The sequence below is a fragment of the Lobosporangium transversale genome (assembly GCF_002105155.1).
Source record: "Lobosporangium transversale strain NRRL 3116 chromosome Unknown BCR41scaffold_13, whole genome shotgun sequence".
Taxonomy (NCBI): domain Eukaryota; kingdom Fungi; phylum Mortierellomycota; class Mortierellomycetes; order Mortierellales; family Mortierellaceae; genus Lobosporangium; species Lobosporangium transversale.
In genome coordinates this window covers 253925-275458 of record NW_019028991.1, presented here as the reverse complement: position 1 = coordinate 275458, position 21534 = coordinate 253925, and the positions used below count along the sequence as shown (strand labels likewise).

The 21534-nt window shown below is 40.1% G+C and overlaps 6 protein-coding genes across 6 annotated transcripts; 4 read left to right on the top strand and 2 right to left on the bottom strand.

Moving 5' to 3' along the window:
* Positions 1 to 4792: 4792 nt before the first annotated feature.
* Positions 4793 to 8135, bottom strand: BCR41DRAFT_395032 (hypothetical protein; the record flags this gene model as incomplete). Its single annotated transcript, XM_022028692.1, has 4 exons — positions 4793 to 6792; positions 6899 to 7654; positions 7862 to 7937; positions 8073 to 8135. The coding sequence occupies 4 exons, from the start codon at positions 8133 to 8135 to the stop codon at positions 4793 to 4795; spliced, it is 2895 nt and encodes a 964-aa protein (XP_021882550.1).
* A 1615-nt stretch (positions 8136 to 9750) lies between these two features.
* On the top strand, positions 9751 to 11219 carry BCR41DRAFT_334984 (hypothetical protein). The gene is made up of 4 exons (XM_022021964.1): positions 9751 to 10178; positions 10277 to 10398; positions 10560 to 10599; positions 10694 to 11219. The coding sequence occupies exons 1-4, from the start codon at positions 9889 to 9891 to the stop codon at positions 10869 to 10871; spliced, it is 630 nt and encodes a 209-aa protein (XP_021882549.1). The 5' UTR covers positions 9751 to 9888; the 3' UTR covers positions 10872 to 11219.
* A 954-nt stretch (positions 11220 to 12173) lies between these two features.
* BCR41DRAFT_385592 (hypothetical protein) lies at positions 12174 to 15168 on the top strand. The gene is made up of 2 exons (XM_022027686.1): positions 12174 to 13520; positions 13918 to 15168. Exons 1-2 carry the CDS (start codon positions 12462 to 12464, stop codon positions 14995 to 14997), a joined length of 2139 nt encoding a protein of 712 aa, XP_021882548.1. The 5' UTR covers positions 12174 to 12461; the 3' UTR covers positions 14998 to 15168.
* Positions 15169 to 15194: 26 nt separating this feature from the next.
* Positions 15195 to 17483, bottom strand: BCR41DRAFT_385591 (GWT1-domain-containing protein). The gene is made up of 4 exons (XM_022027685.1): positions 16651 to 17483; positions 16228 to 16537; positions 15810 to 16120; positions 15195 to 15693 (listed from the first exon to the last, which is right to left on the bottom strand). The coding sequence occupies exons 1-4, from the start codon at positions 17422 to 17424 to the stop codon at positions 15286 to 15288; spliced, it is 1803 nt and encodes a 600-aa protein (XP_021882547.1). The 5' UTR covers positions 17425 to 17483; the 3' UTR covers positions 15195 to 15285.
* A 293-nt stretch (positions 17484 to 17776) lies between these two features.
* BCR41DRAFT_303869 (DNA-directed RNA polymerase II subunit RPB3) lies at positions 17777 to 19192 on the top strand (the record flags this gene model as incomplete). The annotated part of the gene is made up of 6 exons (XM_022020735.1): positions 17777 to 17859; positions 18009 to 18058; positions 18191 to 18309; positions 18412 to 18586; positions 18675 to 18964; positions 19064 to 19192. 6 exons carry the CDS (start codon positions 17777 to 17779, stop codon positions 19190 to 19192), a joined length of 846 nt encoding a protein of 281 aa, XP_021882546.1.
* Positions 19193 to 19418: 226 nt separating this feature from the next.
* BCR41DRAFT_377396 (ribosomal protein S17-domain-containing protein) lies at positions 19419 to 21511 on the top strand (the record flags this gene model as incomplete). Its single annotated transcript, XM_022027102.1, has 3 exons — positions 19419 to 19421; positions 20932 to 21228; positions 21353 to 21511. The coding sequence occupies 3 exons, from the start codon at positions 19419 to 19421 to the stop codon at positions 21509 to 21511; spliced, it is 459 nt and encodes a 152-aa protein (XP_021882545.1).
* Between the last annotated feature and the right edge of the window lie 23 nt (positions 21512 to 21534).

The window sequence follows — 21534 nt, the reverse complement described above, 5'->3', positions numbered from 1 at the left end:
GAATACCACAAACAACAAAGATGGATTGATATGTCTATCAAATAAAGAAAAAAAAAGAACGAAGGACATGCTGGCTCTCCATCAATTTCCTCCGTCACTCTATTTTTTTTTTTTTTTTGTGTACACTATTGATCATAATCCCATTGCTTCATTTCTAAAATAAAAGAATAAAAAGCAAAAGGAAAATATAGGGCCCCATGAACCTTTTTTATTTGTACACACCGTTGAAGTGTAAAAGAGTGCGATGATCTCTCTCAACAGTTTGCTATTGTTACTTGATCTTCAATCCAAGAGGGTAGATCTCTTCATTCTATACAGCGAACAAGACGTTATAAAAGAGAAAGATTGAAGTCTAGGTAACGGGGCGCTCTCAGAATCATGATCTCTAGTTTGTGTGTGCCTCAGACCATGACTTGGGGTACCCTGGAAAAAATAAGGAATATATATATTTGTGGGTGTTCTGCTGTGTCACCACCCTTCTATTTTGACTTTATTTACAACACAGGCCCTCATTTTGATAACAAACAAGGTAAGAGATATATATTAATACAATATATTTAATATATATATATATATATATAAGGGACACAATGTATTTTTTCTTCTGATGACAGGGATGCAGGCAGTGACGTAATTAGCAATGAGTTACCCTCTCTCAACGCGTCAAGAAAACCTCTGATATAGCTGGGTACTATAATATACATTAAACTACATCCCTTGATTTATATCTATATATGTATATATGGTCTCTATTATAAAGATATATCGCGGCATGATGTTTTTCATTCAGTAGTATAGAGTGAATAGTGAGTACGAAGGTCTCGGGTGTTTTCTTATTTTTTTTATTATTTTAAGTAGTCCCACCGCCTTCTTTACTGGGTCTATTTGACATGATTTGTTTTCTAATGGATATATACAACCTAAGCGCATTAACGCATAAACAAAGTTAAGGTTTCTTACGACATGCATAAAAAAAAACAAAATCACAGAGGCAAAGACAAAGCAAGACGGAAAAGCAGTTCCCTCGACCAGTTTAGTCTCATTCTAGAAACAAATCCTGTCAAACAACAATGTAAGTCCATGCTGAGATGCAGGAGCGGGACTAAAAATGGTCCTGTGGTCAGGGAGTAGTCATGAACCCTCGAGGACAAAAAACTAAAAAAGATAAAGAACCACAATGTATTCAATTAAATAAAGTAGTGCATTTATATAATGCATTTATTTAGTTGAACGTTTTTTTGACACGAGGGTAAATAACGCACAAACGTCTGTCATTAAGAATTAAAGAGCCCGCTAGAAGGATCGTCTAAATGCACGATATAATTCTTGAAACTGCACATGGAATGATAATGATGCACCAACTATATATATATACGTAATTGCTTCCTTTTTTGTTTCTTTAATTGCAAAATTTTCCCACCAGTACTTTAATTGATTACTTGAGCGTGCACTATCCCACAGATCCGTTAATGCAGAAAAACAATCTTTTTTACTTTGTAAACTAGCTTTTTTTTTTTTTTTTTTTTTTTTTTACTCTCTCTTTTCCGCCTTCCTGCCTTCCTGTCTTCCTGCAAAGAAACGAAAGATACAGAGTTTATTCAACTTTCTTTTATCCTTAGTGTAAGGTCAACCTGCATATATTTATTATTATTGTATCGATTATGTTATTGTATTTTATCTTTGAATATTATTCAGATATAGCGATGATAGTGAAAGAGAGAGAAAATGGAGCACATTGACGTGTAGATATGCTCCTCAGCGTCATCAAAACATGTTTTATTCCCAATCATACGATAATTTTTATATGCTGTAAAGAAAAAAATAGCCAGGGTACACGCGGGTAACAGACATTTATATGTACAGTACAGTCCTTTATTCATTCCCACTTCTCTTATCATGTGCAGAGGAAATAACAATAGTATATAATTCAATCACTTATCTTGACACCATTATAAAGCTGGTAAATGTATTATATAAATAATATAAATATATATAATATCTTTTCTAGAACAGAAGAAGAAAAAAAACATTTCCTTCTTTTTCTTTCTTGTCCTACATATTCAACATCGTAGTACAGAAATGACGCTAAACCATGAAAAATGATCTGTTAGTTTAGAAGAGCTAGCTCTTTAAAGTTAAAACAAAAAATAGAAACACTCTACATGAGTTTATTTTTTTTTCTCCACTTCATGTGTGGGCATAAATACATATATATATATTTATATATATAAATATATATACATGTGTATATAAATGTATAATCTTTTTTTTTAAGGGTGGAGAGAGAGAGCCATCAAAAAAAAAAATAAAATAAAAAAAAATGAAAAAGCTAAATTAGACAGAAGGATGAAAAGGTAAAGAGATGATGGGGTTCCTGCCATGCTGTTCCCGTTTCCATTTTAAGCAGGGCCCCCCCTTTATCTTTTTTCTTCTTCTTTTGTTTGATTCATCCCATCTAGATTCTTTAGACTATTCGGCCCCCTTTTCTTACTGAGATATGGGAGATGGGGCAATAGGATGGCGGCTATTTTATTTTTGTTGAAAACAAAATGCTCAGCTGTGCGTAGATGTTTTGGTGGTGGTGTTTGATCCTCATTTCAGTACAAAGTAAAGGAACCAATCATTTGCTTTTTTTAAAAAAGAAATGTGCATAATACATAAATAAATAAACATATCCAAAAATCGTTGCCTTTAATTCCTTTACTAAAAGAAATCACACTAATTGTTCGATATAACGTAAGGAGAAACATCCGTCTTGACAGAGGGGAAAAGGGGAACAAAAAAAAAAAAGACTCTGGGGTGGGGCACAATTGGTGATGTTTGGTTTCAGTTTCCAGTACCTTCCTCCAACTTCTCATTCTCAGATATTGCAAAAAAATAGGACATGATATTTCAATTTCTCCCGGCAAGACTATTTATCATTCTCTTTTGGAACTCTCGGGATGGTAGAATAGGGAAAGAGGCGCGCAAACATATTGGGCAAAGACATTTTTATCGATCGATAGCAATCCCCGTCATTCCAATAATAATAAAAAAAAAAGACACCAAAAAAAAACTAAAAAAAATCAAAAAAGACGGAAAAACATGTTTTTATTAACTCTCTATAAAGACTTTGCACCTGTATTTCCTAGTTAGAAGCTTTGTGTCTGCGTCTGCAAACAGATTCCTGTCTTATCGCTGCAGCGGAATAACATGTTTTTAATGAAGACATTTCGTGAATCGTAAAATTTTTTTTTTGGTAAGACCCCCGATCTTCAATGTGGATCTGCGTTTGCGCGCACCGCCTCTTCTCCTTGACCGTCAATTACGCCTCATTTGCGTTTGCAAGTATATAATAGAATACTATTTTTTATAATTGTTTTTGCAAATAAAAAAGGTTTCATTTTTTTATATTTGCATTAGTCAAAGATCCGGATAAATTGAACTTTTTCTAAACCAGAATTGATCGTGATCGTGATCGTGATGTTGGTGATTGGTGATAGTGATGGGTGATGAATATGGTTTTTTTTTGTGAGGAGGTTGTTCCGCTTGGTTCTTTTGGTTTTTTTTTTTTTTTTTTTTGCTCTTTTCTCCTCCATCATTTTGCATTGTGTTTGTATGGATGTGTGTAGAATGAACTCATGTTCGTTTTCTCACCACTCATCAACGGCGGATAAATGAGAGCTTCGTTTAACGTAATGGTGCTTCAAACTCCTCTTCGCCTCAGTGTGGTTTTTTTAAAAAAAGGTAGTACAGATATTGTGTTTTGTATTCATTCAAGCAAGATTTCATTCAGGATTCGGCGTCTTTTTTTTTTATCATCATTATCACAGTTTAATTAGCTTATTTTATTTCATTATTAAAAAAAAAAAAAAAAAAAAAAAAAAAAATTGTATTAACCCCCAGTATCACTCAGCACCATGCTTTATCTATCGAAATCCTAGCTCTTTCTAGAAAAAAAAACAAAAAAAAAATCATTAGGAATAGCATCAGAATTTTGGGGAGTAAAGAGAAGGAGAAGAGAAAATCAGGATCGAAGGTCATTCTTCCTTTCCTCTCCTTCCTTTCACATTCTTACATCCCCTCTCAGTAGTAATAGGTGCCCATTTGTTCATGTCCATAGCACTATATGAAGGAGGATAAGTAAGGCTTGGATAATGAATTCTCCGTTTAATGGTAAAAAAAAAGGGTTCATACAATGAAGCCAGCAAAGGCTCACTTTCACCGTCTTTTCTTTTTTTTTTTTTCCGTCATTTTCAACAAACAAACAGTAAGATAAGGTTTCTAAACCGAATCTCAAGAATTCACTCTTTACAATTACACCCCAGACACAAGATGGGACATCGAAACCAATCACAATGATCATTACAGGAACACTTTTTTTTTAAAAAAAAAAAATGTGCCGTCATTGTACTCTGTACCTGTAATGAGAGACAGGAACCTCATTTGTGTCATCTGCACAATTACACTCGTACACATGTATATTTACAGCACTCAATTAGAATTGAACAAAAGAGAAGACTTTGAATCATTTACTTTTTTTTTTTTTTTTTTTTTTTTTTGCTATTGTACAAGTGCATATCATGCATCATCTTTAATGAGTGGCCTCTCTGAAACTGCCAGACGACAACCTTTTTTTTTCCGCCCTCTAGTCAGGTTGGGTATGATTGGTTCGTTCGTTCATCTCTTTGTCCACATCGCGACAATTCAATAATTGTCATCTTTTATCCTAATCTTCGCCTCAGTCTTCTCTCTGAAACTCATTTTCTATTGTCTCGTCATCGACTTCCATTATGAAAAGTGTATAGCCATATCATTCGTCGACGCTCGTAGGTCGCGAACTACCGCCACTTCCATTCTGTCCGCCATCGCCGCTGTTACTACCCGTGCTTCCTCGCTGAATCGAACTTGTCGTCGATACTAGGCTATACATTGATCCACCACCACCATTAGGGCCTGCTGGCCAGCTATGCGCCGTCGAGCTCCCTGCACTTGTTCTGGGTCCAGAGCCAGATGATGATGCGTTCTTATTCTTGGATGGCTCGCGAATTGTGCTCAACTCATCCACCATCCTTTCTGGAACCCACGGACGCGTCAGAAGGTAATGTAGAATCAATTGCTGTGTAGGACGTAAACCATTTCCAGAAACGTCATCATCTTCTTCTTCATATGAAGACTGATGTGTAATATTGGCTCCGATCTGTCGATCAACTGATGACGTCCGGTATTTAGCTGTTCTATGCAAGGCTGATGAAAATGACGGGGCTCGGAAGTGATGATGATTTTTAGTGGCAGCTTTGATGTACGATCGCGGTGGTTGAGAAGAGTACTTCGGTCCTAACTGGTAGTCTGTCAGTGTATTCAAAAGATCCTTTATCCGTGCATCCATCAAAAGATCTTGTATCCGTGCATCATCCTCGGGTGCGAAATGAGAGCTAACTGAAGGTGATGATGACGACGACAAGGTTGACGGAGCTGGCTTCTCACGTAGGCTAGAGGTCGCTGGTATTTGAGATGAAATTGGTGGCGCAGAATTATTACTCTTTTTGACAGCTGCCAACAAATACGTAATGTCCATGATGAACGTTCCCAAGAAGGGTACCATGGGTCGTCTTGCAACATCCTTGCTCCTGAAACCCAAATTCGATAAGCTACTGCTCATGCCGTTGAGACTCAGGATATCCATTTTTGATGCTGGTGCAGAGTTGGAATGCCCATGCGGGACAGTAGCTGCAGCAGGTGATAATAGCATGGTGCCTGCATTCAAACTACTCATCATCTCACGGTATTTTCCATAATTCCTAGCTTCACTCATAAGCTCCGATAATGTCTCCAATTTATGCATGCTCTTCCGGGGAACGAAACTCCACGTCCGCTTAAGTCGTTTTATAGGTGGCGTACCAAGCGCTGAGAGGACTGCCTTCAAAGTCTGGAAGTTTTCCAGCTCATGAAGCTTGACTGCGACTTTGACCCAATAATGCATACACTGTGCCCGTCCAGAGGCTTCAGGCGGGAACAAAACCGAGTACTCGATCATGCGCGTTAAATAGTTGAAAAAGTCAGTTGAGGCTGTGATGCTGCGGTGTGGCGTCTTTGGTGAATGTGTCAAAAGTGCTGAAGGTGGAATCTCCAAAAAGATGGCTGATTCAATGAGAGTAAGTTGATAGGCGACTAGGTAAGCGGGGAATTCAAGGATCGAAGTGATACTGGCAGATCGATAGAGAAGCTCTCGCACCTTGGTGATGGTAGCCATGACGTTGGAGATCATTGACGTGTACTTTGTGAGATTATCCTGGAGAGTCTGGATATCATCATCATCATTGTCATCGTCCTGAGAGTCCTGCTTAATCCTAATCTCGCCACTGTTTAGTCGGATCGTCTTCTCCTGCAGCTTTTGCTTCGTCTCCGCCAATTTGGTTGAAAACGATTTCTCCTTCTCCACTAGCGTGCGGTGCATCGTCCTAAGTGGTGTCACTGGGATGAGTGGAATATGGTCACTGGGTCCATATGTTTTTTGATCTAGTTGATCCTCGTTATCGCCACTAATACGTTCAGCCTCAGTTAGATTGGTGGGATCAACACTTCCATCAGGAATGACTGTAAAAAAAGTGTTGCCTTGGCTAAGTGATGCATATTGTGGAAGGGTATATGAACGAGATCTTTCAACAGATGAAATGCTAGAAGAGATACTTGAAGGCGACAGTGTTGGCGACGTTGGTACTGACAAAGGAGTTCCGGGTCGCCGCGTGGGGGTAGGTATTGCAATGCTTGGAGAAGATGCCCTCCGGGTTAAGGTTGGCGAGAACACGTGGCCTACAGAGTCGGAGAAAAAAAAAGATTATATTAAACTCTGATCTGATCACTTTTTTTGTATCTCATGATAATCAGTGCTGTTTTGGTTTGGTCCAAAAACCGATACCTTCCAAGTCGTCGTCTTCATCTTCGTCCTCATCTTCGTCCTCATCTTCGTCGGATTCATCTTCATCCAATGAGTGCTCCTCTGTCTTGATATCATGGATTTTTCTGTACAAACGTGCTGGTTTAGGCGGTAAGGGTGGTTTCGACTCGAGTCCTTCTATGCTCAAATGCTGTACAGGCATTGATTGGGGTCTTAAATGATGATGATCTGGCGGTCGCGGCAAACTACTAGTATTACTGCTGCGTGCTAGGCTGTGATTCACAATATCGCCTCCTATTGATGGCATAGTTCCGTTTTCTGTAAATCCTAGAACCGGACTACGATTTGTAGGCGTAGGTGATACTATAGGAAGCGGTGGTCTCCGTGTAGGTTTTGGTGGGATTGTTGGTGTAAGCCCTGGCGTTGGTACTGAGAGAGTGGTACGATTCAAGGGTGGCGAACTGGATAGATTAGTAGTGGTGGCCAGAGATTTGGTAGAGAAAGAAGAAGTTCGAGAAGAAAATGGTGAGGACGATTCTATACTGCTGGGATCAGATGTCGTGGCTCGCAATTGCTCCGTCAACATGGTCACCGTCTTTGTCTGTCCTGATGTGATCCTGTTGGAGTGTTTGGACAGCGAGATTTTACGAGGAAGAATCGGTGGCTCTGATACGGCTGCAACAGCTGCATTTTGTTTTGAGAGAATATCCTGGACATATGCTACACTAGACCGTGTGATAGAAATGAGTGTTGCTGTTGTGTTTGATGTTATGGCAACTAATAACACGACCACCAGTCAAGAAAAAAAAAAAAAAAAAGGGTAATCAGTAAAAGGTGCTGAAAAGAGAAACAGGAATGAACCCAAGAAGTTCAGTGGAAGGCCTAGACACAACATGAGACACATCCTCCGATTCCTGTTTGAACATGCGAGAAAAAAATAAAAAAAATAAAAATAAAAAGACGAATGAACTATTAATGACGCACCATTGGCAATGAATTTGACTTTGCGAAGTTCAATAGCAGCGGCATCAATGATATCGAGAGAATAAAAGTAGGCGTCCTGAATGATACATGATGATAATTAATAAAAAGTTGTTTTTAGTTTAGTTTTGATTTAATACACAAGGGACAAAGGGGCTCTGTCATTAGGTGAAGACAGTTTAACAAAGTTACAATGACTTCCTCAGTATATTACCTTGAAGTCACCGGAAGAGAATGCATCGGCTGATCTAGCCAGCATCGACTGGATCTCATCCATTGCCTATACTGTGCGTGTCTTTCTGTGGAATGAAGTAATGAAGGTAGAAAAAAGGCTGAATCCAAGACCGGAATGACGAAAGGCGGAGAAATAGAAATAATAATAGCAGGTGGATAAGAGCCGGAGCAGAATAGAAAGAAACAGCTACGATAAATTGAGGTGATAGGAATAGTTGAGCAAGTGAATGGATGTCTAATGTTGTGCCTGGACTTAGACTTTCGTGAATACTGGTTGTTTTTTGTAACTTGAATAGTGGTAGATGTGATATTGGAATCGTTTCTTAATGCAGGTGTGGTTATTGTGTTATTGTAATAGTTTAACGCAACAAAACATGCTAGTTTTTTTAAAAAAAGGGCACAGAGTGATAAAGGTATAAGGAGAGAATGCAAGTCAAGTGGATGTTACAATGTCAAGTGTAAAAGAATTGCCGAATGTTCTGAATATGCTGGATGCTCTGAAGGTGTTGAAGGTATTGAATGCGCTAAATGTGTTGAATTCGAATGTGTTGAATGGATGGAATGAGCAAGAAACAATGGAGAGAGAGGAAGACTTTTGAGGTGATAAAAAAAGTGTGTACACACAGAAAGTATTTCTTGGCTTGACAAACGGAACAAAGAACGGACTGGGTTGTTTTGTGAGCACGAGTTTTATAATATGTATCCCATGGTATTTCCGTTTGAAGCGGCATTTGTTGTTGTTTTTTTATATTGCTCAGCTGCTTCACTTCTTCTTTTGTTTGCTCCTTTATCCACACCAGCCATGCCAAAGGTGCTCCATGCAATTCAATTGCGAACGAATACACATTGCACAATGGATCAACATTGGACAAATAAATCAAATTGTTCAACATTCTAGATTCACATTTCTTTTTTTTTTTTTTTTTTTTTTTGCTGTTGTTCTTCCTATTGTAGCATGCTTCGCATTCTAACTCGAATCTTGCTCGAGCCAACAAGGTAAGTCAACTTTTTTTAACAGGTAACACTGCCAAATGTCAGATGCCAAGGAAAGGTCCACCTGGCTGGATGGCTGTGTTCATGCTTATTTGTTTTGGTTGATTGTTAACGCTAGTCATGACCACGCATCTTCTGTTGCTGTTGGTCATTGATTACAAAAGCTCATCTATTCAGTATGTCATTCCATCATTCAATATTAATATTCTCTTACCCAGCTCTCATCAACGCAGCTGAACGAGTTGCTTGGTTCACAAAAGGAGTTTACTCCTAAAAGGTACAAGTGTTACAATGATCCTCTCTCTCATCACCCTTTTGGACGAAGCTTCTCCTTCTTCCCTCCTTGAAAGCCCTGGACGGTCTTATCCGTCATCTAAATACACATATCCGTTCTTGGACTGATCTGTCACATATCCTGCACTCTCCTTCTTAAGCGCAATTGCGTCTGTGGACTAAATTTAAAATAACAATTCATCATGCGCTAGCTGCGAGCTAACCACAAAGTTTAAAAAAACTAAAGGCACCTCCACATTAATATATTACATATTGCATTAACAACGTGCTAATTGACACTGACCCTAATTAATAATACCAAAAATATAATATATATATTATACTTTTTTTTTTTTTTTTTTTTTTTTTTTTTTTGACCTTCGGCTTGTAACAGGCATCCAGATTATACATTCAATACAATTGCATATCATATTGATGATATGACGCCCATGCTACAGGCATTTGCAGTCGATCTAGTAGAATCTAATATGAAGGAGCTGTAAGTTCGGATAGGTGTAGAAATTGTCTTTATGTCGATCTTGTTTTCGACTTTGATTTGCATATTCCAAAACCTATATGACGGTGTTACTTTGGCTATGGCCGGAAAACGATGCACTCCGATATCGACGATTGATTTTGGTATATTTAGTTACATGAAATCAAAAGACGGCTGGTGTAGAGAAGACAAGGAAGAAGAAATGCAGGATGCTATTTCACGTTACCTCATCACATATCATAATAACCAGCCTGTAGGGATGATCCACTTTCAATTTGTTGAAGAGGAAACCATGGTGGACCGAGATGCAGAGGTAGTTTATTGGTGAGTAATAGTATACCTTCCCTTCAATCTGATAGTATTGAGATGATATACAAACAACTAGAATTAACGCAAGCATGCTCTTCTCGTGATTATTTTAGCTTTGAGATCCAAGTTGTTCCTGAATATCAGCGCCGAGGAATCGGTGCATATCTCATCGGCTTACTAGAACTGATTGGAAAGGCAACACAAATGGAAAAAATCATGTTGACTGTCTTTAAAGGTATCTTCAGGGTCCATGTCATTACTTGTAATAAGTAAAGTCAGTTGAAGCTAGACTGGCATTACAGTTAAAGGACCAGATGCATGGCTCCTGCATTATATGTTTAAGCGTCAAATTAATTCAGCTTCCGCACGTTTCTTGATTTGTATATTGATCCATAGCCAACAAGGATGCTATCAAGTTTTACATCGGCCAGTTGCAGTAAGTATGAACAGAATAGCGCCATTTCCTCTGTTCCTTGACCATCATTACTGTTTTTTCCCTATTGCTCGCTAACTCATAATGGTGAAACAAGGCGCCATGTCCTTTTGCGACTTGTCATATTTTTCCATGTATTCTCTTTTCTAATTGGCCCCATTGTCAAATTGCCGCGTATTAGATACGAGTATGACCAAATTTCCCCATGCCAGTGTCTGACACGTGGGCAAGCCTCGCGCTTCGATTATGAAATCTTAAGTAAAGCACTTTTGTAGACAAAGACAATCACCAAGGGGGTTGTTGTTGTTGTTGTTGTTATCGTTGGTATTCTTAATTTGGCGGCAAACTCGCGCGGCTTGCTTATTTTACATCATCTCACTTCTCGGAGGATTATGTGATGAGGAAGAGCCCTTGGGTGGGTGTACTCATTGACACTAATCAGAACGCATGCAGCGCCTGAAATGCCAAAGATAGATCGAGAGCTGTTGTCGGTCTTCAGGGTAGGTTTTGCATTATCGAGCACCTGCCCTTTTTTATGTGAGCAGCTGTGGCAACGAATTGAGCAAACCAAGTGAACGTCTATAGACCTAGCTTACCTGCTGCAGAAACGAGCAACGCGACAGAAAACGTTGTAAGCATTTTGAGATGGCATTTTTTTTAAGAAAAAAAAAAAAAAAAACGCGTTAGTAGGTCTACGCTTGTGGGAATTCTCCAGCTTTTGTTTTTCATATTAGTAACATTCTATGCCTTCACTGGCCTGCACGCCCGGAACTATAAAATCTTATCGATTTGCCTGATTGAGAAAAAAACGCGCATGGGAACTGTTGATTTCCCATACAAACATATCCAGCATACATGTCCAGGTTGTGATGGAATAACTGATAGTAACCGAACCTAAAAAAAAACGAATTTTGAGTGGAATAACTAAATAGTATCCATAGTTCAAATGTCCGTCAAGATATGCTCTCATATGGAAGCCTTCAGCCAAGTACCAGATTGAAGGCGGAAAAATAAATAGTTGTTTCTTCTTTCCCGCAACTGTGACAAAGAAGTGTTTGGAGATGACAAACAAGGCTGTGCTGTTCTTTCTGTCGTTTTCTATTAACAGGTGTACAAAGAACTTCAGAAAATGTGCAACAAGACAGACAAAAGAACCGTTGTATTATAAAAAATATAATCAAAACGGACCTTGGTAAGCTGACACGAATGGACACAAATGATGGAAGCTTCGCGCTGAAAAACATATCATGAAAATGCGCGCTAGAGAGACAAGGTTGGCGCTTGGGAAATTGGCTCCTGCAGAGCAAGAAAATGAGATGAAGATGGAGAGGAAGAAGGGGCAGAGAGACAACAGGCAAACATTCTTGATTTGCGACGCCGTGAATGTCGATTAAAGATATTCTTTGCTGTTTTTGATTATTCCAACCTCATCTCATTGCTGTTGTTGGTTGTCCTTCGTCCTTTGCTCTGCTGTCCCGCCTCTTCTTGTTTCTCCCATCATTGGCGCTCGTGTTTAAACTTTTTTTGTTTCCCTCCTTTTTTTTGTTTTCTTTGGGTGTTTTGCTCTTTTTTTTTTTTTTTTTTCTTTTTTTTTCTCCTTCTTGTAAAGCATTTGCCTCTTTACACAGTAACAGCTTCAACCCGTTCATTTCTTTTTTATTCTCTCATTCATTATTCGCTCTGTTTTGCTTCATTCGTCTTTATTTCATCTTGGTTAATCATTACTCTTCTCTTTAATCATTGACTCGTCATTATCTTCTTCCCTTTCTCCCTCTGAGCATACAGTCTTAACAACAAGTACGACAAGAGCATAAGCAGAGGGAGGAGAGGTCACTTTCAAACTTCGTCTATCCATCTTAGCCCAAATGCCCAACCTCCGGCGTTCTCTCCAGAGTAAGAGCAGCACAGGCAGCCAATCGCCTACACGTTCCCATGCCACTCCAATAGGAGCAGGGCTAGCCCCTCCTCGTAAAGTCATCAAAGCTCTATATGACTACAACTCACAGCAGCCAGAGGAAATGCCATTTTCCAAAGGTGATTTCTTTCACGTCATTGGCAACGAGGACGATGAGGATTGGTATGAGGCATGCAACCCTATCACAGGCGCTAGGGGATATGTGCCTGTTACCTACTTTCAAATCCTTGAGAAGAACGGTAGCCAACAGCAGCAACGTTCTCAATATAGGAAGAGCAATCAAAGTATTGAAGACACTGGGAATGACTCGGGCACATTTACTGAACCACTTCCACAAAAATATTTTGCTCCAAAACTCTCGCCACAACCATTCTATCAACAACCAGTTTCGGGAGGCGTTACTGGTTTACAGTCAGCACCTCTTCCAGTAACGTCTCAAAAGACTGGTCCTACACCTTCATTGCCGAAATGCCAGCCTCTATATGGTATCGTGCTCTATGACTTTGGTGCCGAGAGAGCGGATGAACTCGATTGTAAAGTTGGAGATGCTATTCTAGTCATCGCACAATCCAATGAGGACTGGTACGTCGCAAAGCCTATAGGGCGTTTAGGTGGTCCAGGCCTGATTCCCGTCAAGTTTGTGGAGATCAGGGACATGGTCACTGGTAAACCAATCGACGTTCCTGAGATGTTGCGACAGACAGGAACAGTAATTCCACGGGTGGACGAATGGAAAAAGCAGACTATGGAGTATAAAGCAAAGAGCATCCCTCTGGGTCGTATTGATGTTACTGATGTCCCACAAGCAGCAGTAACAACAGGAGCGCAGCCTATATCCCCGCAACAACCTGCTAGTGCACCTTTGCCATTGCCTGTACACTTAAATGGTGAACAAACAATTCATCAACTCAAGAGCAAGGTACCGAGAGCAGATTACAAAGCCTCTCATATTCGAGATCAACATGGAAGAAGAAACCCCTCTCAAGATCTGGACATTGGTCGTCGAGTGGTAATATCTCTTTCACCATTAGTTCTTGTCTGAACGCCAGTCCTCTCCAAGCCCCAAATCCTTGTCATATCCATTGATCTTTTTAATCTATCACCGGTCCTACCTCCTTACTATCACAGCCTCCCTTTTTTTCTTTATACCCCTGGAGCGAGACAGCAGAAGCATCATACTGTCATGCGTTTTTGTGTTCAAAGAATACAAGAAAAAAGGGGCCTCTGCTGGCGCAGTTTGAGTTACTTAGACGACACTTTCCTTCTCTTCAGTTATTTAACTCGTCAGCTTACGTGATCAATTTCTTTGTTGCTCACACGACTACATGTTTCTCTTTGTATTTTCTCGGTTATTTATTGACTTTTATTTATTTATTTATTTATTTATTTTTTTATTTTTTTTATAGGAGAGCATTAATGGCGTAAGAGGCGTCCCAACCATAGCCCGATCACACAATCATGATGCTTACGAAGACAGGCATCACCACCATCCTGCCTATCCTCATCATCAGCACACTCACAGCGGCGGCAGTATCCAGTACTATCATCACAATCCACACCGAATCATCCATGCCTCTGTTGAATCGTTCCATCTTGCAGACGGACAGTACTGGTTCAATGTACGCGTAGAAATTGCATCAGGTGCTGTAAGAAGTTTATTTCGCTTGTATGAGGATTTTTACAACTTTCATATCGCACTTTTGGAAGAATTCCCAGTAGAGTCTGGACGAGTAGGTGATCAGCCAAGAATTTTACCCTTCATGCCTATACCATTACCGAACGTAACGGAGACTGTGTCAGCCACACGGCGGAAAGATCTTGATTTATATGTGCAGGACCTTTGCAAACTACCGCCTAGGATCATGCAACATCCATTGGTAGAGAATTTGTTTGCAGTGAGAGATGGTGATACAGAGACGCCTCCTAATGAACAGAAACAGCCTGATCGAACATCTGGAACAAGATCAACCTCCCCAGCATTGGGTCGCTCCCACCCTGCACGAGATCTGGATCGTCGACCCTCACCTTCTGCTGGTTCGAGAGGGACGCGACCGCCATTTGTATCGCGTCCTCAACAGAGTACACGGAGCTATGGCGATGAATCGCCTGGTGGCTCGTCCCCTGGCGTGCGCTCTCTATCTCAATTCCCTGCGGCCCCAAGTACCCCTGTTGCAACTGCCGTGGGAACTACTGCTGCTGCTACTGTGCCACCACCTAGTCAGGGACTTCCATTAGCAATTAAAACTGCAGAGGACATGATCAAAGTCAAAATTTCGTACCAGGAGGATATCATGGCTATGAGGATACCTGTGAGCATTGGATTCAAAGCTCTACAACAAAAGATTTTCGATCGACTACAGATAGAACCCCATCGAACGTTAAGCTACCGAGATGATCACGGAGATTTCGCCATCATTCAGACGGATGCGGATGTACGAGCGGCTATGGATCGGAGTGGCGGCAAACTGATGGTCTACGTTGATTAAGCATAGCCAATATGTATTACATGTGTCTATTTGATTTATTATTATTATTTTTATTACTCATGCCCCTCGCTCTTGTTTGTTAGCATTCACATTTATTTTTTGTAGATAGTCAGGCACTCTTCTCTCCTTTTCTTTCATAACATGAATAAATACAACTTAGGATACCCATTGACGAAAGCACGTTTCAGCTAGTTTTGCTCTGATTTTTTAATTATTTTATATATTTTGTATACATATTTTCTAGATATTAATCAATCTCATCAGCCAAAGAGAGGTGGGGGGGGGGAATCAGAGCTTCAATTTCCATCCCAAGACCTGCCAGGTCCACGCCAAAACTGAAACAGCTGCCATATATACAGTCAAGATAGCCAAGGCTTGTGGCGTGGGGGTATAGAGAGTCTTTACGGTCATATTGACTAGGCCTGTCAGAACATTGGCGACCAAGAACACGGCCAATCCGTTACGGTTGACGGCTTCGAGAAGAGGTGGGCATGTCAATGGTGGTAGAAGAACTGTTGCAGCAGGACGTTGATTTTTTTTACTACTGCCTGCAGTTGTGAGATTAGCTTTAGCCTGCGCACGTGCAATTGCCAACGCTGAAGGCTCATTGGCAGTGATGATAATCTCTGCTAATAAGAAGCAGAGGATAAAGCCAACGTTGAACGTAATCACCCAGAAGAAGTATGATAAGTTTGCCTAAAAAAAAACATATGCGTATGCTTTTTAGTCTTGGCCTTTGATGATATCGTTGCATGTATACTAGAAAGTATACTAATAATGAATGATAGTAAACAATGATAATAACAATTTACCATTTGACGTGAAACGGGGATATGGAGGATGCCATAACTGGTGATGAAACCCATCGTAAGCAAGAAGTCGAGACTGAGGAGGATCATGGCCAGTTTGCCTTTCTTGGCCTTCTTCTTGTTACTCTTACGACGCACAAAATAATAAGGATCATTGGGGAGGACATACAGACCTACATCGACACCGACCAAGAAAATAGCTAAGTAACCTGCAAAACTGAAGATGCCTTCCTTATTCATACTGATGATGTCGACGCGAGGCGCATTCTGGATATAGTCTTCCAATCCTCCGTACGATAAAAAGACTTGGTAAACTATTAATAATACCAGAAAAATAACAAAATAAATATATGAGATCAATATACCAAAAAGCATTATACTTTGTTTCGGCTCAAATCGATCAATGTCTCTTGCACTTTACCAACAGCGACGGCAACTCCTAATAGCGAAAAGCGCACATGACTTGCAAGGCTCCTGAAGAAAGTGACGAAGATAGGCAAGCAACCAAGCGTGAAAAAAAAGTTCCAATGCATGCCATACTCAGTGACGTGTTCCTGATAGTCAACACCCTTGGTGGAGATATAGCGACCCAGACCCAGGATCAACAAAGGAATGGAGGTACGGAGAGCAATCGCCATCTGTTTTCCAAAGGACATCGTCTCTTTTTTGAGGTATCCACGGGCAGAAACAACTCCAGATGAAAACACGAATGATCCAACTCCAAGATCCATCTTGTATATATTTAAAAATAATAATAATAATAAAAATAATAATTAATATACTTTATGAAACACTGCATTCTAGGTTTTTTTTTTTTTTTTTTTTTTTTTTTGACCAGGCTTACCAGAGAAGTGCCATAGACTTCGACTTTGCCAAACCGACGAGGGAAAATCGGAAAATCCACTGCCAGAATAGCGATACAAGTCATGATCATCATTCCCGCACGATAAACACTTAAAAAGATCTTGCGCGGATTTTCAACATGTTTCGAGGGCTTAAGGTTTTTAGTTATGTCTATATTAGAACTATCCAATTGTAAAGCTGAGTGGTGATCTGGTTCGCGCGGCTCTTTACGGTGGCGAAGGCCTCCATCCTGGTCCTGGTCCTGATCATGTCCTTGCGAGAGAGTCGTTCCCAATCCTTTGCTCACTTCTGGTTCATTACTATTACTATCACCATCCTGATCATCTGCAGAAAATTCATCGTCTGAATCCTTCCACTTGAAACGTTTCTTCTCTTTCTTCAAGACCTCATGTTCACTTGGTCCGCAGACGGATCTGACAGCACCTGCAAAGGCTAAAAGGGCAAAAGTCCATAGATAGGCATAATCCGAAAACAAGGTACAACTCAAGAGCATTGGCATCACTAAGGTGGAAAAATCCAACAGAAATGATCCAACACTATTCCAAGCCCTAGCTTTGGCCTGTTTGGAGGTGACGTTGAGAGCCTGGTGGGCAGGTGATTTGGGATGGTATTTTTGAATGCTTGTCCAGAGAAGGAATGTCGTTAATGCAGAGGCTGTGACAAGTGTAGCTTCCATCATAGAACCACCAGTATGTCCTGTCACCCAGGCTTCCTTGGCGGCTTTATATTCCGCTGCAGATAAATTGGCTCCCATGCAGACCAAATAATAATGTGATGGAATGTTTGAAGCAATGAAAATATAAAAAGGTTAGATGTGAAGGTAAAATGGGAGAACTTCAATGCAACTGTGCGCGCGCCAACTACAGAATCTCCCAATGTAGCACTTGCGATTTTTTAATAACGCATCATGTGACAACTCGCAGCACATTTATAAAAACGAACGCCTCATCCACATTTTGATTCTTCACAACTAATGCTGTTGAGAAGAAAACCAACAGCAGCAGCAGTGCGATACCAACTAAAGCGACCTTATTTCGGATAAAATAACAAGGACCAGTCAGCAACTATCGATTTATGAAATTTACTTTATAGTTGAAACCATGGATATGTACAATGGAGGACCTGAAGTGTCCATCAGATCTCTTAAGAAGGACAGCATGAAGTTTGTTCTCAGCAATACAGATCTCAGGTATACATCTGTGCTTATGTCAGAAGCATACTTGAAAAGATGTAAAAACCAACTTCAACTACTCAGTATGGACAACACTATGAAGTCTAAAGCCTGACCTGACATTTTTCCTCTGCAAAAAAAAAAAAAAAAAAAAAAAAAAAAAAAAGTGTCGCCAATGCCTTGAGACGTATCATGATTGCCGAGGTCCCAACAATGGGTAAATAATGCTATCAAGTTATTATTGTCGTCATATTATTATGTTTTGGTTTTGAGAAGGATCTACAGATCCACTTTCATGCTTCGATTAAGAAGAAGAACATTAATCTTTTCCTTCCCATTGAAATGATAGCAATCGACATGGTTGAGATTGAGACCAATTCGACAGTATTAACAGATGAGTATATTGCACATCGCTTGGGAATGATCCCTCTGACAAGTTTCGATGTTGACAGGATCCAGTATACACGAGTATGTTTTTTTTTTTTTTTTTTTTTTGTATAAGCTTGCCATTCTCCCTCAAATAAATGTGGCCTAATATTTCTACCATTCAATTATTATCATTATTAATAGGACTGTACTTGCACCCTTTACTGTCCCAATTGTTCTGTAGAGTTGACACTCCATGTTAAAGTTAATGTGGATTACGATGATATGAATGATCCTACAATTGATAAAACCAGGCAAGTTACGAGCTTGGATCTTGTCAGTAGTGATGAAGCTGTCAAGCCTGTATCGGATGGTAAGAGTGAAGGATTTATGATGATAATATGGAAATGAATGATAAGATTGGACGAGTGTTCATGACGACCTTTATCTTCTTTCATTCCTCCTAGACAAAGCGCATCCTATTTTGATTGTCAAAATGAGACCTGGTCAAGAGCTAAAGTTAAAGTGTGTAGCGAAAAAAGGAGTGGCTAAAGAGCATGCCAAATGGAGCCCTGTTTATGGTGTTGCATTTGAATACGATCCTTATAACAAGTTGAGACATTCGCACTACTGGATTGAGGAGGATGAAAAAACAGAGTGGTTTGTTTCTTCGAACGCCGCTGAGGAGACACCCGTTGATCCTAATGAGCCTTTCGACTACAACGCCAAGCCTGATCGGTTCTATATGGAAGTGGAGGTTCGTTCTTAAGCCATCAATGCCACTTTTTTTTCTTAGCATTGCCTTATCGTCGTTCTGAGCTGTTGTCTTTTTGTTTATTTGTTTGTTTGACTATAGACGTCTGGATGCATGAAGCCCGAAGAGGTTGCTCTGCGCGCCATGACTATTATGCAGGATAAGCTTGGAGGTTTACAGATTAAGTTAGATGATGAATTCAAAGAAGACACTCAACGCTGGGGTTATTAGAGATTAAAATATGACTATATTTTACGCAAAGCCCTCATGATGTTTATTTTTGGAACCTGTTGCCTCATGAAAAGGCGTGTCAAGAAATATTATTAATAAAAGAAATGTATACTATAACAAATAGCGTCGTTCGGACACCTTTCTTTTCTATCCTTTTTCTTTTAAATATAAAAGACCTGCCTGCTTTGCTACTGCTGGCTGTGGTTATAAAAGGCTGGAAAGTGCCATGGTCTCGCGATCGCTTTTCTGAACACTTCCCATCTTTTCAACATCATTAGTAACCACACATATACACAGAAAAAAAAAACCACATCCCGCAGCGAATAAAATTTTACCACATCATGAATCAAGGAAACCACAAGCAAACTAAGAGACAAAGCAGAAGTCATCTTGTTTCATCGCTAGATCAAGACCTTGTACGAATACGGTTATCTGATAATAACCCTGGCTCAAAGGCACCAAAGATGGAATGCCAAGCGAAGGTAGAACCCCAACAGCGCACAACTGCCTCCAGTGCCACTGCTGTCAATATGCAAAATCAAGTTCGGAATCAAAGGATCCGTCTGTCTATGAGACACACAACGGATGCGACCCGACAAGTGCATGATCCTAACCTTCATATCCCGGAGGATCAAGAGTTCATTCGCGGCCAGAATGATCTTGACCGTGTCAATTTCGAGCTCACACTGTGGCTTCAGTCTCATCCTGACCGGAAAGTAACGAAGGCATCGTCGTTGCCTACGACTCAAACTATGAGCGACGTGTGGCAGCGAAGAACATAGTGAAAGCTTGACAGTCTAGACGATTTTAAGGTATACTTAAGGGTATAGAATAAACCTAGGAGTGGCTGGCGCAACAGCCAATCACATGGATTAGAAATTTTCGAGATTTTGCAAATAACAAAAATCCGTCAGCGGCCAGCTTTGTACATCCTTTTTCGCCAACTATTCATCATGTCTGAGCAGGTGCGTCTTGTGAAGTAGGGGAGGGGGAGGTGATTTAACCATGGAAAACAAACAAAAGTGGCATCATCACACCATGTGCAACGAAGAATAAAATATCCAACAATAATAATCAGGATTTGGAAATTGATCATTCCGGGACGGCACATGGAAAGAATCAAAGGAGCAGAATTATGACATTTTGCATGATCAAGAAGAATACAGTTGTCCACATCCACCTAAGATTTTGATTCATGCAACATTTCGACCATTAAAATGATCGTCCAAAGCTGAAGGACATTTTCATGTAGTTCAACATCTTGATCATGCATTTTTGAAATTCATTCAATATGATCTGTCATTGAGCTCAATTTGCACCAACCAAGCTTTCAGCTAAATGTTGGCAATCATCAAACACTCGTGGAATCAAAAATAAGTTCTTCACGTTAACAGTACAAGATAACTAGACTTGTTAATTCGACGCGAAGACCATTGACGAAAAAAAAAAAAAAAAAAAAAAACCCCCACTTCAGGACGATGTTAACTTTTGGATCAGAAAAATCACTGTCGATTTCTCAACTCAACGCTCTTCACACAGGGCTTTTTTATTTCACTAAATGGGTCTTCGCGTCAATTCCTCACTTCAGCTTCAACGAAATCTTTTCGACTTGTTGATCCTTATCAGCCGAACAAAGAAAAATACCTCCTGTCTTCTCTTTTTTATATATATTTCGGCATTGGTATAGATTTCTCAACAATCTCTTTTGGAATCCTTTACTTTTTGTTCCTATTCACTAGATTGAGAAGGCTTTCCAGAAGCAGCAGGGTATCTTCCAAAACGCCAAGGTCGTTGGCAAGAAGGCTGGCAAGAACAGCCGCTGGTACAAGGATGTTGGTCTTGGCTTTAAGACCCCCAAGGAGGCCATCGAGGGTCATTACATTGACAAGAAGTGTCCCTTCACCGGTGATGTTTCCATCCGTGGTCGTATTCTCTCTGGCGAGATCATCTCGACCAAGATGAAGCGCACTATCATCATTCGTCGCGAGTATCTCCACTTCATCTCCAAGTACAACCGTTATGAGAAGCGCCACAAGGTAAATTAAATGACTTGATTTTTTTTCCTGTTAGTTTCTTCTATGTTAACCGTGGAGTTCTATATTGGATACTGATGATTAACCACGATTGATTTTATCCTATATTAAATAAATGAAATTATAGAACTTGGCTGCTCACATCTCGCCTTGCTTCATTGGAGTTCAGCAGGGTGACTCTGTTACTGTTGGCCAGTGCCGTCCCCTCTCTAAGACTGTCCGCTTCAACGTCCTCAAAGTCCAGAAGAAGATCGTCAAGGGTGCCAAGAACTTTGCCAAGTTCTAAATGAAATGACATTTTGTTCTTGA

Excerpts from the sequence above, each read along its gene's own strand:
- BCR41DRAFT_385591 (XM_022027685.1), bottom strand. The coding sequence starts at position 17,424 with ATGGGAGCCAATTTATCTGCAGCGGAATATAAAGCCGCCAAGGAAGCC. Across the intron at positions 16,538-16,650 it reads AAGTCTATGGCACTTCTCTG|ATGGATCTTGGAGTTGGATC; the intron begins GTAAGCCTGGTC and ends AATATATACAAG. Across the intron at positions 15,694-15,809 it reads TCCCCGTTTCACGTCAAATG|GCAAACTTATCATACTTCTT; the intron begins GTAAATTGTTAT and ends GTTTTTTTTTAG.
- BCR41DRAFT_334984 (XM_022021964.1), top strand. The coding sequence starts at position 9,889 with ATGTCGATCTTGTTTTCGACTTTGATTTGCATATTCCAAAACCTATAT. Across the intron at positions 10,399-10,559 it reads CATGTTGACTGTCTTTAAAG|CCAACAAGGATGCTATCAAG; the intron begins GTATCTTCAGGG and ends ATTGATCCATAG. Across the intron at positions 10,600-10,693 it reads TTTTACATCGGCCAGTTGCA|GCGCCATGTCCTTTTGCGAC; the intron begins GTAAGTATGAAC and ends TGGTGAAACAAG.
- BCR41DRAFT_385592 (XM_022027686.1), top strand. The coding sequence starts at position 12,462 with ATGCCCAACCTCCGGCGTTCTCTCCAGAGTAAGAGCAGCACAGGCAGC. Across the intron at positions 13,521-13,917 it reads TGGACATTGGTCGTCGAGTG|GAGAGCATTAATGGCGTAAG; the intron begins GTAATATCTCTT and ends TTTTTTTTATAG.